The 12,376-nt window shown below is 41.6% G+C and overlaps 1 protein-coding gene across 4 annotated transcripts in view; it reads left to right on the forward strand.

The window, feature by feature from the left end:
* The window catches only part of SSBP3 (single stranded DNA binding protein 3), a 116,239-nt gene that overhangs the window by 21,133 nt on the left and 82,730 nt on the right, over positions 1–12,376 (forward strand). For all 4 annotated transcript variants that reach the window (XM_082266204.1, XM_082266202.1, XM_082266203.1 and 1 more), the window contains exon 4: positions 680–764. In XM_082266204.1, coding sequence (XP_082122330.1) covers positions 680–764 — 85 coding nt within the window. The remainder of the gene's footprint in view (positions 1–679; positions 765–12,376) is intronic.

The raw sequence follows: 12,376 nt of genomic DNA on the forward strand, positions 1-12,376 counted from the left end.
AAGAGTTGCCCACCTTCCCACCCGTTGTGATGTTTTGTCACAGCTTTATTGTCAGCTTTGACCTTGCCAGCAATTGATGTTGCTTTATGGGTTATGTCCTCAAGTTAAATTCTGGGGTTAGTCTAATGCTTGTCTGGCATTAATTATAAGGACAGGCCTCTTACCTGCCCGGTTTTGGTACATTTGGAAAGTTGTTACTTTTGCAAAGTTCAATAAAGCTGTGGCCTTTGCCCTGTTTCCAGCTTAATCAGCTTCTGTGTCTTTTTGGAGGGCAAGGTATTGTTTTACGAATTGGTCATAAATGAGCCTATGCTTCTCAGCAGTCATGCCCAGTTCATTCTCCTACAAATAACCCAAAAGCTCATATCAAGATTCCCATGACTAAGCTCTGGGGGGCGAAGTGAAATGCTTTGGGACATGGCCTGGTGGGAGCTGAGGTTGTGTGTGGCAAAGCATTGCAGCAGAAAGGCTCTGTTCTAGGTTTCTTGTTCTCTTCATAGCACATTTTATATTTCCTTCCAGAATCTAAACTTATTTGGGCCGGTCACTGATGTTAATGGATCTTCATACGCCTGTAAGGCCCTGCATGTAAAATGGCATTCGATAAACACTGGGAATACATCTCAACATGGAAGATATCAGTTGCATTTAATGGTAATAATAATCTTGTCTGTTGCAGTGTGTTCTGGGACTTATACTGTGCTGCTCCAGAAAGGAGGGATACCTGTGAACATTCAAGTGAAGCAAAAGCTTTCCACGACTATGTGAGTACAGTGCGGTCACATCATGTAGTGGGACTAATGTGTTTGATGCAATGGTGTAGATATGCCTTCCCTTATCTTGTAAGTTGAAGAGGGTTTGATGTTGTGTCTAAAGGAAAAAAAATCTTCCTGTGTGGACACTTGTCTAAGAGGGAAATGAAGGTAAATCTTCTCACTGGGAGACGCACAAAAAACAGGGTTCTAATTCTTCCCCATTGTACCAAAAATGGGGGATGGGAGTTGGCTTTAGATACACATTATGGTCTTGGAGTTTTATAACTTGGAGACTCTGGATGGGACAGGGTTGCCTAATGACTGCATTGTTCTTATTCATGCTGTTGTAGCCAAATATTGTGTTATAATTTGCAAATGGCCTACAATGTTAACTGCTTAAAGAGCAACTCCAATGAGCACTGTTTGTGTAAAGCAAACACATAACTTAATACCACCAGTAGGAAAAAAGATTTCATATTCATATTGTTGGTATGCAGCGTGGCCGTTCGTTCTTTGTGGCATGGGCTCCATGCCTCTGACTGAGTGATTAGGCATACCATTGTCTTGTATTAGCTGGTGGATGGTATTGGAATTTCAATAATCATGTTTAAATGCTCCGCAGCTTAGTCTTTTTGATTTTCCTTTTTCTTTTCTTGAAGTAGTAACCCCTACTTCAGCTAGTGCTGTCTGAAGCTTTTGGTAAAGGGGATTGTACTGCACAGAATCATTTGACAAGATACTGCAGTCCTACCAGCAGCACAATGAAAACGCTGTTAAATCTGACTGTAGTTAATCATGAAACTTGGGGAAATGTACGTTGGTTTTAATACAGATGCTGGATAGCATCAGTAGTATGTTGTTTGATTTTACTTGGTAGCATTTTATTGTCCCAGCTCTGGAATTACTTTTTGTACAGTCGCTACTGGCTGCAAAAAAAACACATGCTTTTCTCTGAATTTGTCAAATAAAATGCTGATTAGACAATCTGAGCTTTTAGAAGATCTTGCTAGAGGGATATTAAGTTCCTGGGGTGGGGGGAAAATGTTGAAGGGAAATATTAAGGCTATAGCTAATCTCTTGCTTCAAATGCTTGTTGCCTGGCAGTCATGGAGCCAACGCCTTTCTTGCTTTAAATCACTGGTGTGGATTGGGTGTTCTGTCTTCTCTAATTTTAAGAGCAGGCCAAGCAGCTAACATTTAGAGGACATCAACAATGGCAGCCCATGTATTTCTTTTTAGGAGAAATTTTGCAGCGCTTATGGTTGCCTTTGGATTTGCTGAAAATTATCATTGCCTGTCTTGATGTAATGTTTTGGGTTTTATATTGAAGCTGGGTCTAGATCTGACAAATTCATGCCTTTTCGGTAGAGGTACAAAGAGCAAACTTGAGTTCCTGTAGCCGCCAGTTAGAATCCATAGTACACAAGTATGCATTCATTTGATTTCAGTGATTGCTAAGTTTTCCTGCACTTTATGATTTGCATTATTAGAATAAGCCCATCATTTTATTTATTTAAATCATTGGATCTTTTTTATTTATTTTTTTCTAAAACCTCTTCCCACTTTTCCATTACATCAGGATGTAGACTAGTGCATTAAACTCCTGGCCTTTGCATAGCTCCTAGGTTAGGCTTTTTGTTTTGTCCCTAAAAGACTGGTGGTGGAGAGCCAGCATGCTTTCCCTGTTACTGGACTCTCTGGCTTATTGCCAGGGACGAAGCTATTTACATGGAGCTCACAACCGTGATGTCCTAGGTTGTGAGGGTGGGGGGGTCTGGAAATTTATTTTGTATTTTCATCGAGCTGGAACCGATTTAAAAAATGCCTCTAGAACTTGGTAAAATGTCTTCTCTCTATATTTTAAGTCTTGGTTGGGTACCATCATCGCCCTTTTTCTGGTAGTCCCAGGTAGGTTACTGAGCAGCAAATCTTTGAGCAGGGTACCTAAGGTCCCAATGTATTGGGTAGGAATTGGCCAGCAGCTCCTTCTTGTTGTGGTGCGAATGTCCAGACCTGGAGAGGAAGGTCAGTCTTCAGCATCTGGACTTAAAGAGGAAGTAAACCCTCCTCTGCAACTTGTACCTATAGGTAAGCCTGATCATAGGCTTACCTATAGGTACTGTAAATATCTCCTAAACATGTACTGTTTAGGAGATATTTACCTTACATGCAGCCAGTGACATCACTGGCGCATGTGCTCTGAAGGAACGGACGCTCGTGCCGTTCCTTCAGAGTCCCATGCCGTAACCGTCAGCTCCTGCGTGCGTGGGAGTGACGTCACCGCGGCTCCGGCCAATCAGATGGCCGGATGCTGCGATCCCGGAAGACGGGCGACTGAACATGTCGCCCATCATAGAGGTAAGCGGGTGGCACGACGGGGGCTCGTTCTAAGGTAAGTATTTAATAATGAGCTAGTATGCGATGCATACTAGCTCATTATGTGTTTCTCTTGCAGGGTGAAAAAAAAAATGTGGGTTTACAACCTCTTTAAAGGGATTTTGAGCCCCATCCTCACACCTAGCAGTCCCTAAGAGACTGTGAAGGCTTTAAAGTTGTACTTGGTTTTAAATCTTCTAAATTAAACTGATGGTATAGCCCACTCCCCACTATGGTGTGCTTTATAGTGCTGCTTGTAGAAAGCCATACATTTTGCAAGATTTCGTTGAGGAGAAATATATGGGTGAAGAGAAATCCTGGTAAATGCTACTGATAAGACCATGTCTTTCACATATAGCTGTTTGGTTCGGCTAATTGCCAAATACAGGAGGCATGATTCTGTTCAGGCATCCTTTAAAAGTTGGTATTCAGATGTAGTGATGGGGTACAAAAATCCTTTTGATTACATAATCTGTGTATCGGTTTGTGTGTAACTATCTTTGAGTCTACTGACCTGCAATAACAGGAACACACAATAAATGGACGGGTCTTGTACTTTTTTTTTTTATTTTTTTTTTAGGCCCCTTTCACACTGACTGACCAGGTCCACCTGTTAGTTTTTCAGGTGGACCCAATCAGACCATCCATTGCGCTCTATGGAGCAGAGTGTCCGCTAAAAACTGGCCGATGGGGGCTCCATTCCCCATCTGTCCTGTGGATCGGATTGAATGACAGTCAGATGGAAACGGACAGGCGGTCCTCCCCATAGAAGACAGTGGGCTGTGTCCGCTCTGCATAGCGGAGTGGCCACAGATCTATCATCTGCCTGATCAGTGGGGATCAGCAAACAGACCCCTTGCTGAGCAGGCAGATCTGCTTGATGACGTCCACACCGTCTGAAAGAGGCCTAAAGCAGAACTACACTGCATCTGAGCACCACAAACCAAAAATAATATTCAAAGCAAACTCCCTAACGCATTCATGTCTCCATGCTTTTTGTTGAGAAATCACTTTGAAAAACACACCCGTAGCATTTCTAGCTGTGGCCATCTTGAGTAAGGGCAGATAATTAATGTAGAATTTAATTCCTGCAATCCACCTGCCCTTAGCTCAGGCATGAAAGCAGGTTGTGCTTGGCTGAGAAAGTCCATCCACCCCTCCTGGTATGTATGACATCGTTGGAAACCAGGAAGTAACTGAATGTATTTAGTAAGCAGCATGAGGATTAGGAATAGCCAAAGTTTGAGTGAGCGAAGTTCCACTTTAACATACAGTAGATTGGATCTGTGTCCTGCAGTGCACAGTAAGGAGGCCTCGCACTGACTTTTCTTGTAACTTTATGAAGCTGCAACATCCATTTCCCTGAGACGATTTATTCTGATACATGTTGAAGCCACAGTCTGAAAAATGGTGGAGGGAACAGATACAATCTGCTGTACGGATATTCCAATTCCAGAAGTGGCAAGCTCCAAAAGGATGAAAGTGAAGCTATTGGTGCTTGAAAAGGGCTCATTCCCATCACACAGCATGTTACCGTGCGCACAACGCATGTGCTTGCACCTTGGTGCATTAAATTGTATTGCAGTGATTTCCCCCTTCTTTAAAACCTTTATGTAATCCTGTGCACAGATTTACTAAATGTTTTTACGTGTGTAAAAAAAAAAATATATATATATATATATATATATATATATATATTTGAAGTTTTTATAGCGCTTTTATGTTAAAAAAAAAAATCCAAGAAAATGCATCCCCTAAAATGTCTTCCATTGCAGTGTAACACACCACCTCATTGAAATGCATTGAAAATGTGGCAAAAATGCACATGTTGCCTTTTTAATGCGGTTTTTGAGTCGCATGACCTATGAAAATCGCAGCAATTATCAGCACCTTTTTTTTTTTTTTTTTTTTTTCTCTTGGCAGAATGCTGATAACCCTATTTTCGGGCCATATATAGGTGCATCCCTACATCAGAAATATTGATTCTAATTTTGCCCTTTTTGTGTGCCTCATACTTGAAAAATTCCCACCCAAATATCAACCTTTTTAAGTAAGTTTTATGGTGTTGTGTTGGCCCGCATTCATAGCGGTCTTGGGTCGCAGGTCGGGCACCCCTAAAATAGTGTGTAATCAAGCAGATTAGATTTGTTGATCTTCACACGTCACCCCTTAGCAAGCCAATAGACTACATTTGCGCCGTAATGCAAACCCTTTACACAAATACAGTCTCTAAAATATGGTCAGAGATTTTTCTAATTTGATATTAAGGATCTGCATGTTGCTTAGGTTTACTGATCTTTTAAGGAGGAGCTCCATTCTGGAAAAAAATTACTACTACAAATACTGTAGCTGCTGACTTTTTTAATATAGGGACACTTATCTGTCCAGGGATCCCACAATGTTAGCACCCCAAGCCAAATAGTCAAGCATCTTTGGGTGCAGGGGCTGGTATTGTAAGTTAAGGAAACCGCCAGTGAAGCCTTCAGGCTTCACAGCCGGTTTCCTACTGCACATGTGCAAGTCGCACTGCGCTTTCTGAAAGGTCCCAGAAGGCAGCAGGGGGAAGGAGGAGGGACCGGAAATGTTGTAAATCGGTGCTCTTACCTGGAAGTGGGTACCTGTAAAACCAGGTACCTGCTCCCCACCCCCAAAAAAGTGCCAAACACGGCAGTGGAGGGTGTGAACAAGCAGAGCTTCCCCTTTTGATTGGAGTTCCACTTTAAGCAGGCGTGTGCATAGGCCCTTAGAAAACAATACACCTGCATTCACACCTGTAAAAATAAATTGCTGCTTTTTTTTTTTTTTAACACCGCCCATGCACATGATCCCCTAGTCGAAATCCTGGCATCACAGCTTATTAGCTGGTTGCATATGTGCCATAAGAACAGTGGACCTTGGGCCCCTTTCGCATGCGGATCCATCTGCTCAGCGGGGGATCTGTCCTCTTATTCCCACTGAGCAGGGGGATGACATGTCCTCTCCGCTATGCAGAGTGGACACGGACACAGCCTGCTGTTTTCTATGGGGCAGTCAGGTGGAAACAGATCGCCTGTCTGTTTCCATCTGACTGCCATCCGATCCGCTATACGGATGGAGAATGGATCCCCCATCTGTCTGTTTTTTTGCGGGTCAGATGCAGGCGGATGTAAATGTACACATGTCCGTTTACATCCACCTCCCCATAAAAAGCAATGGCTGGTCTAATCAGGTCTGCCTGAAAAAAACGGGACAGGCAGACCCGATCTGTCCACTTAAGGTACACAGGCGATTTTTATCTCCCTCTACTGTCTTTTTGCCAATCCCTTCATTTGCAGCATATTGATTTTAGTGTTTTGCTGATTAGGGGATCACTAACAAAAGGTTACACCGTTCAATAGCATGAATAAAATTGCCCATGTAGTTTAGTCCTGATTGATTTGTACCTTGTTTGAACTCCTAGTTTTTCTGAGTTAGCTGGATTTACATTTCATAAGGTGCAATTGTAGCTATAAAGTAAATTCTTACTTTTAGCTCCAAACCAAATTTATATAGTGGACTGCTGCAACTCATACAACCCAAGGCACTGGGCCAAAAACTTATCTGAACTAAAAGTTTGCTGTCCCTTTTTTTTTTTTTTTTTTTTTTTATATGAATTTGTTAATGTGTGCAATAATTTTCTTGCACACATTCATGAATTCATATATTTTAAGGGACAGTGCTCCTTTTTTAGTTTACATAAGGTGCAATTGCCTGTATACGTTGGTTGAATTTCTGTACTGCATTTTTTTTTTTTAACTTTTAGGGTTAGGGAATCTGAGCCTACTGACTCAGATTCTAGTAATGTGACTTGGCCATTCTTGGGGGATATGCAGCACAAAGCTGTTCTACTTTATTATCAGGATAAGATGCTGTCTGTTGTGAAGTCATGGTATATGACCGAAACAATGTTTCCAGGTTGAAAGTAGTTCTGTTTAGTTGAGGCCCCTTTCACACTTGTGCGACGCAAAGGTCACGGGATTTTTGCTGCAAAATTTTGCCTTGATTTTACGTCATGATATTGCCTAGACTTAAAGGCCTGTCTAATCTTGAGGGCTATGGACCTCAAAACGCATCAGTCGAACCAATGTAGTGTAGGGACTACTTTGAACTCGGTACTCATTGGAAATCATGGAGTATGACTTGTCATACGACTTTGCATTCCCTAGTCGCAGGACAAGTCGCACAAATGTGAAATGGGCCTACAGCTTGCCAGTTTTTGAGGCTGATCAAGTTTTAATTAAAATGTTGCTCTGTTTTAAATACTTTTATATTTTGTGACCACAACACAGATTTGAATTAGTGAGATGTAACCCAATAGGTGAACTTGAGTTGAGGATTGGGTGTTACAGGAAATATTGATTGATTGCTGATAAAGCTGCTTCTTTATCACTTGAAACAATTTGAATCGCATTTAAAGCCTCACCAGAAGCTCTTCTAACGCTCAACATTAGGATTTCCTTTATATTCAACGATGCCTGTTCACACCTGAACAATAGTGTAGCTTGAAACTCCGCACTCAGAAGTACGTGAACCGATTTTGAAGGCAGAGTTGTCCATTTTGGCTCTCTAGACTTCAAAAAGGAGGAGGCCCTGAAAACACACAGAACAATTTTATTCATTTTCTGGGCATTTTCTTGTAAACCTAGCAACCAGCTGTCCATAGATTAAAAAGTGCAAAAATACCTGTACAAATGCTCAAAGTACAAATATCCAATCTTTTCAATGGTCTGAAAAAAAGACACCCAATACTCAAAAAATGAGCTTCTTTTTGGCAAATTGGAGGTAGGTTGGGCCCCATAGACTTCAAGGCAATTCCTGAAAATATGGGACATGAGTGTTTTACGAGCGATTGGTCGCATGTTTCCTGCTTAAATAGCAGCTCTCCTCCCCTAATCTCCTCCATCTCTCCTTTCTCTAGTGCTTTCTATTGGCTAAACAAAAACGCCTGAAGCTGGAAACCGCATGTAATGCACTTCTAAAAACTCTTCTAAGCTGCTCTGCTTAGGTGTGAATGCGGCCTAAAAGCCCTAGCAGGTCGTGTTGGGGGTTTTGACGACCAAAATCTCCTGTGTCCTTCCAGTAGTTTTCCGGTAGGAATTAGGCAGGGCCAGTCCTACCAAAATGGTTTTGAAAGTGTAATTCCCAGCATACACACATGGCAAACACATCTGAAGCCATTGTGAAACTGAAGATTTTAGCATTTCCATGTGGAGAGTAGTTGTTTTTTGTTTTTGTTTTTTTCTTAGTCTACAGTAATTTTTTTTACCCCTTAGTTCTGGCTGAGCTCCAGACAGATGGATAGATATGAAAAGCCACCATTTAATAAATCTAACTTTACATGCAGTTGACATAAAGGAACTTGACCCAGTGCTTTAAGTGGGTTGGTATGCACTGGTACTCGGTACCGCCACTTCCACATATGGCTCTTGAGCATACCGCCACCTCTCTGTGCACCTTAGTGTACCACCAGTGAGTCCCCCTGCTCCGGAGTCCCAGGCCAGGGGGGTGCTCTGTGGGGACCCTGATGTGGGGTGAGGGGGGTGGCAAAATTTATAGGCTATAATGGAGTACAGACACCTCTTTTGGGCCACTTAAAGCACTGACTTGACCTGTCTTGTGTCCTGCAATCCCATGCACAGCAGTACTTGGACTGGGAGAAGGATGGGCAGCACTAGGAGCCAGCTGAGCTTCACTCTATTGCATGGTACTTTCCATCCAATACTGGACACTTTCTAAGAGGGGAAAAAAAAATGATGATCTCATTAGTGAGTTGCACATGCTTCATTATCTAGTCACTGCTAGGTCAATTGTCTTAGACAAAGCTGCATTGTTTATCTGCAGTATTGTCTTCAGAGAAATCTAAGGGCTTGTTCACACCATACACATGCAGTGGCGTGCCGAAAAATACAGTTCAATGTTTATGGTGTGAAGCCTGGCTATGTGGTGGCAGGGGTGTTTGTCAAAGGACTGGTTAAAAGGAAAAATGAATTTGTGAACAGTTAAGACTGGTCACATGTATGCATTTCCGCTGTTTATCTGGAGTTTTAGCTTTAGGAGAGCTGAGATCTTGAGTTGACTAATGCCTCACACACACGCAACGATTATCGGCCGACCGATTGGCTGTCTTTTGTCCAGTGTTGATGTGTTGGTTGAAATGTGCTCTAGACTGCACAGGAATTTTCTCGGCCAACAAAAACCAACTTCAGAAGTGATGTCATGTGATGGTTTACTTTCTGTGTGTTTTTTCTTCTCTGAGCATGCCCAGTCTTGCTCATCAGATTTTTGTCTGCTGAAATCTGTACTGACTGACGGAAAATCGGCCGTTGTGTTGACGGCCAACAAATTTTATAACCTGTACGCCAGATTTTATTCGGCCGAAAAGTCGCAGTCTGTTGTCGAAAGCATCATACTAACAAGCCGAAAATCGGCCGATCGGACGTTGGCCGAAAATTCACGGCCAACTATTGATGCGTGTTTACGAGGCATTGGTTGACTATGGTCCAGTTGTTAACCTTGGCTGCTATACTACTGTATTACTGAATGGCTACGGAGTTCAGTTTAGGGCAATGCACATTGTTTCCTGAGAAACTTCTCAGTGTGTGTGTGACCTGCAGGCAAAGATGTTCTCCCTAGCACTGGAAATGCTTGTCATTGTTTTGTGCTATTTTGCTGAAAGGTATATTTGCATCTCTATACCTTGGGGGTGTAATTGAATTTTAAAAAATATGTACACTTTGGAATATTTATCTGTTGTGGACACATATGCCTGTCTTAGGTGTGTGTGTATACTTATTAATAACATATATTTATTATTGAGCTTACAATCTAAGGTCCCTAAATCATATATATATTATACACACACACACGCCAATTTTTACAGGATCCTATTAACCTACCAGCATGTCTTTGGAGTATGGGAGGAAACCCACGCAGGCACAGGGAGACCGTGCAAACTCCAGGCAGGCAGTGTCGTGGTTGCGATTGGAACCAGCGACCCTTTTACTGCTTGGCAAAAGTGCTAACCACTGCGCCACTGTGCCGCATAGATAGATATGTATATGTTGAAAGCAGAGGAAATTGGCATCGGTCAGGGTGCCCATGCTGACCCATATCCACACCCACAAGCACCTACAATGGGCATGCGAGCATTATAATTGGACTATGGAGCACTGAAAGAAGATGGCCTGGACTAATGAACTACATTTTCTTTTATATCTGGGGGATCTGGTGTGTGTGCATCCATTACTTGGAGAAGAGATGGCACCAGGATGCAGTATGGAAAGAAGGCAAGCTGGTGGAGGCAGTGTGATGCTTTGGGCAATGTTCTTTGGGCTCTGCCATTCATGTGGATGTTACCTGACACCACCTACCTAATTATTGTTGCTGACCAAGTTCACCCCTTCATGGAAACTACATTCCCTGATGGCAGTGGCCTCTTTTCCGCAGGATAATGTGCCCTGCCACACTGCAAAAATGGTTCTTGAATGGTTTGAGGAACACGAGTTTGAGGTGTTGACTTTGGCCTTAAAATTCCCCAGATTGCAATCTAATTGAGCATCTGTGGGGTGTGCTGGAAAAACAAGTGTGATCCATGGAGACCCCACTTACAACATACAGGTTTTATAGGATCTGCTACTGACAGCTTGGTTCCAGATACCGCAACCTACCTTCAGAAGTCTAGGGACGTCCTTAATTCCATGTGTCAGGGCCCTTTTGGCAATAAAAGGGGGACCTACTCAATATTAGGTGGGTTGTCATAAAGTTATGGCTGATCGGTGTATGTATAACTTGTACTTTTGCAGAGATTATAACTTGATCATGTCAGTAATTCAGCGCTGTCCTTTGCATTCTGCAGTGTTTATCTGAGGTCTAATCGGCCTTCCATGTTCCTATATTTAACTACAGAATAGTGGAAAGGGGGAGGGATTTAGTAGTTTAGTGAAAGATACCTGGGCAGGTCTGACACCATTTGGGAAACAAAAGACTGAGTGTTGTCAGCCCACAGTAGGAAATTTGGAGCTGAATGCATTCCTGGCAACTCTTACAGATTTGTCTGTATTTGCAGGATCTTTAAATGGATAAAACATGTGGAGATATGCTTGTGTTGCAGAGAATAACTACATACTGTGTTTTTTTTTTTTTTATTAAATACATTGTTAGTTGCATTTAGTCTCTATGTTGTAATTATTGGTGTCTATAGCTGCCTGCAGTTCAACCTCACAACACCTCTGGAAACATTAAGAATATATATTGTGTACTTGATTCTTCTCCTTTTTTAAAGTCTGTTCTGACTTTGTTATACCACAAAAAAAAAAAAAAAAATGGAAAAAAGTCTAAACCCAAGCTAGGTCCGTTTAGGTTATTTGTTGATTTGTATACTCCCTGGATTGGAATGCATTTAAAACCTGCATGGTATACCCATTAGGCCTTGGTAGTATTGTACACAAATGAAGAACGAACCACATTCTCTCAGCCGTTTGGGCAGTGGCTGATTTGTGGTCTTTGCCGTAGAGGCATAAAACCACAGCACAATGATCTGGGGCTCTGTGGCCTACTAAGCAGAGTGTAGCAGGCAATTCAAACCTTTGGCATGTTTAGTGTAATGAGTGTTTTTTGCCTTGGTGGGTATAATAAGTGCATGATTACTGGCCTTTCTCTTCAATAAAACTTTTCTCTACATGTTCTTTTATGTCCCTGACCTGGCTAAAGCTATATATATATGTATGTATGTATGTGTGTATATATATATATATATATATATATATATATATATATATATATATATATATATATATATATATATATATATATATATATATATATATATATATATATATATATATATATATTAGTGTGTAGATTTTCAAACAATCATTCGTACCAAAAGTCTCATCGCTACTTTCCAGGACATGACTAATTTTGGTTCAGAAGTACTTCAAAATTCTGTTTGCTTTTTAACATTAGATTTTGAAGTGAATGGACTTTTCTGGATGAAGAAAGCCACATTCACTGTGGTTGTTTTGAGAAACATTTTCCATCCTGCTCCTTAGAATTTTCTTGTCCCTGCAGTTGAGAATGACCATCGATTTTTGACCCCACTAATGATTAAAAAAATCAAACCTTTTAAATGAACATTTTTAAACACAATTTTTCCTAGGGTATGACTAGCTTTAGGGGCCCTGTGAAAGTCGAAGCTCGGAACCTCTAAACCAGGGGTCTCCAAACTA

Source organism: Pelophylax lessonae (assembly GCF_965119305.1).
Source record: "Pelophylax lessonae genome assembly, chromosome: 8".
NCBI classification, from domain to species: Eukaryota; Metazoa; Chordata; class Amphibia; order Anura; family Ranidae; genus Pelophylax; species Pelophylax lessonae.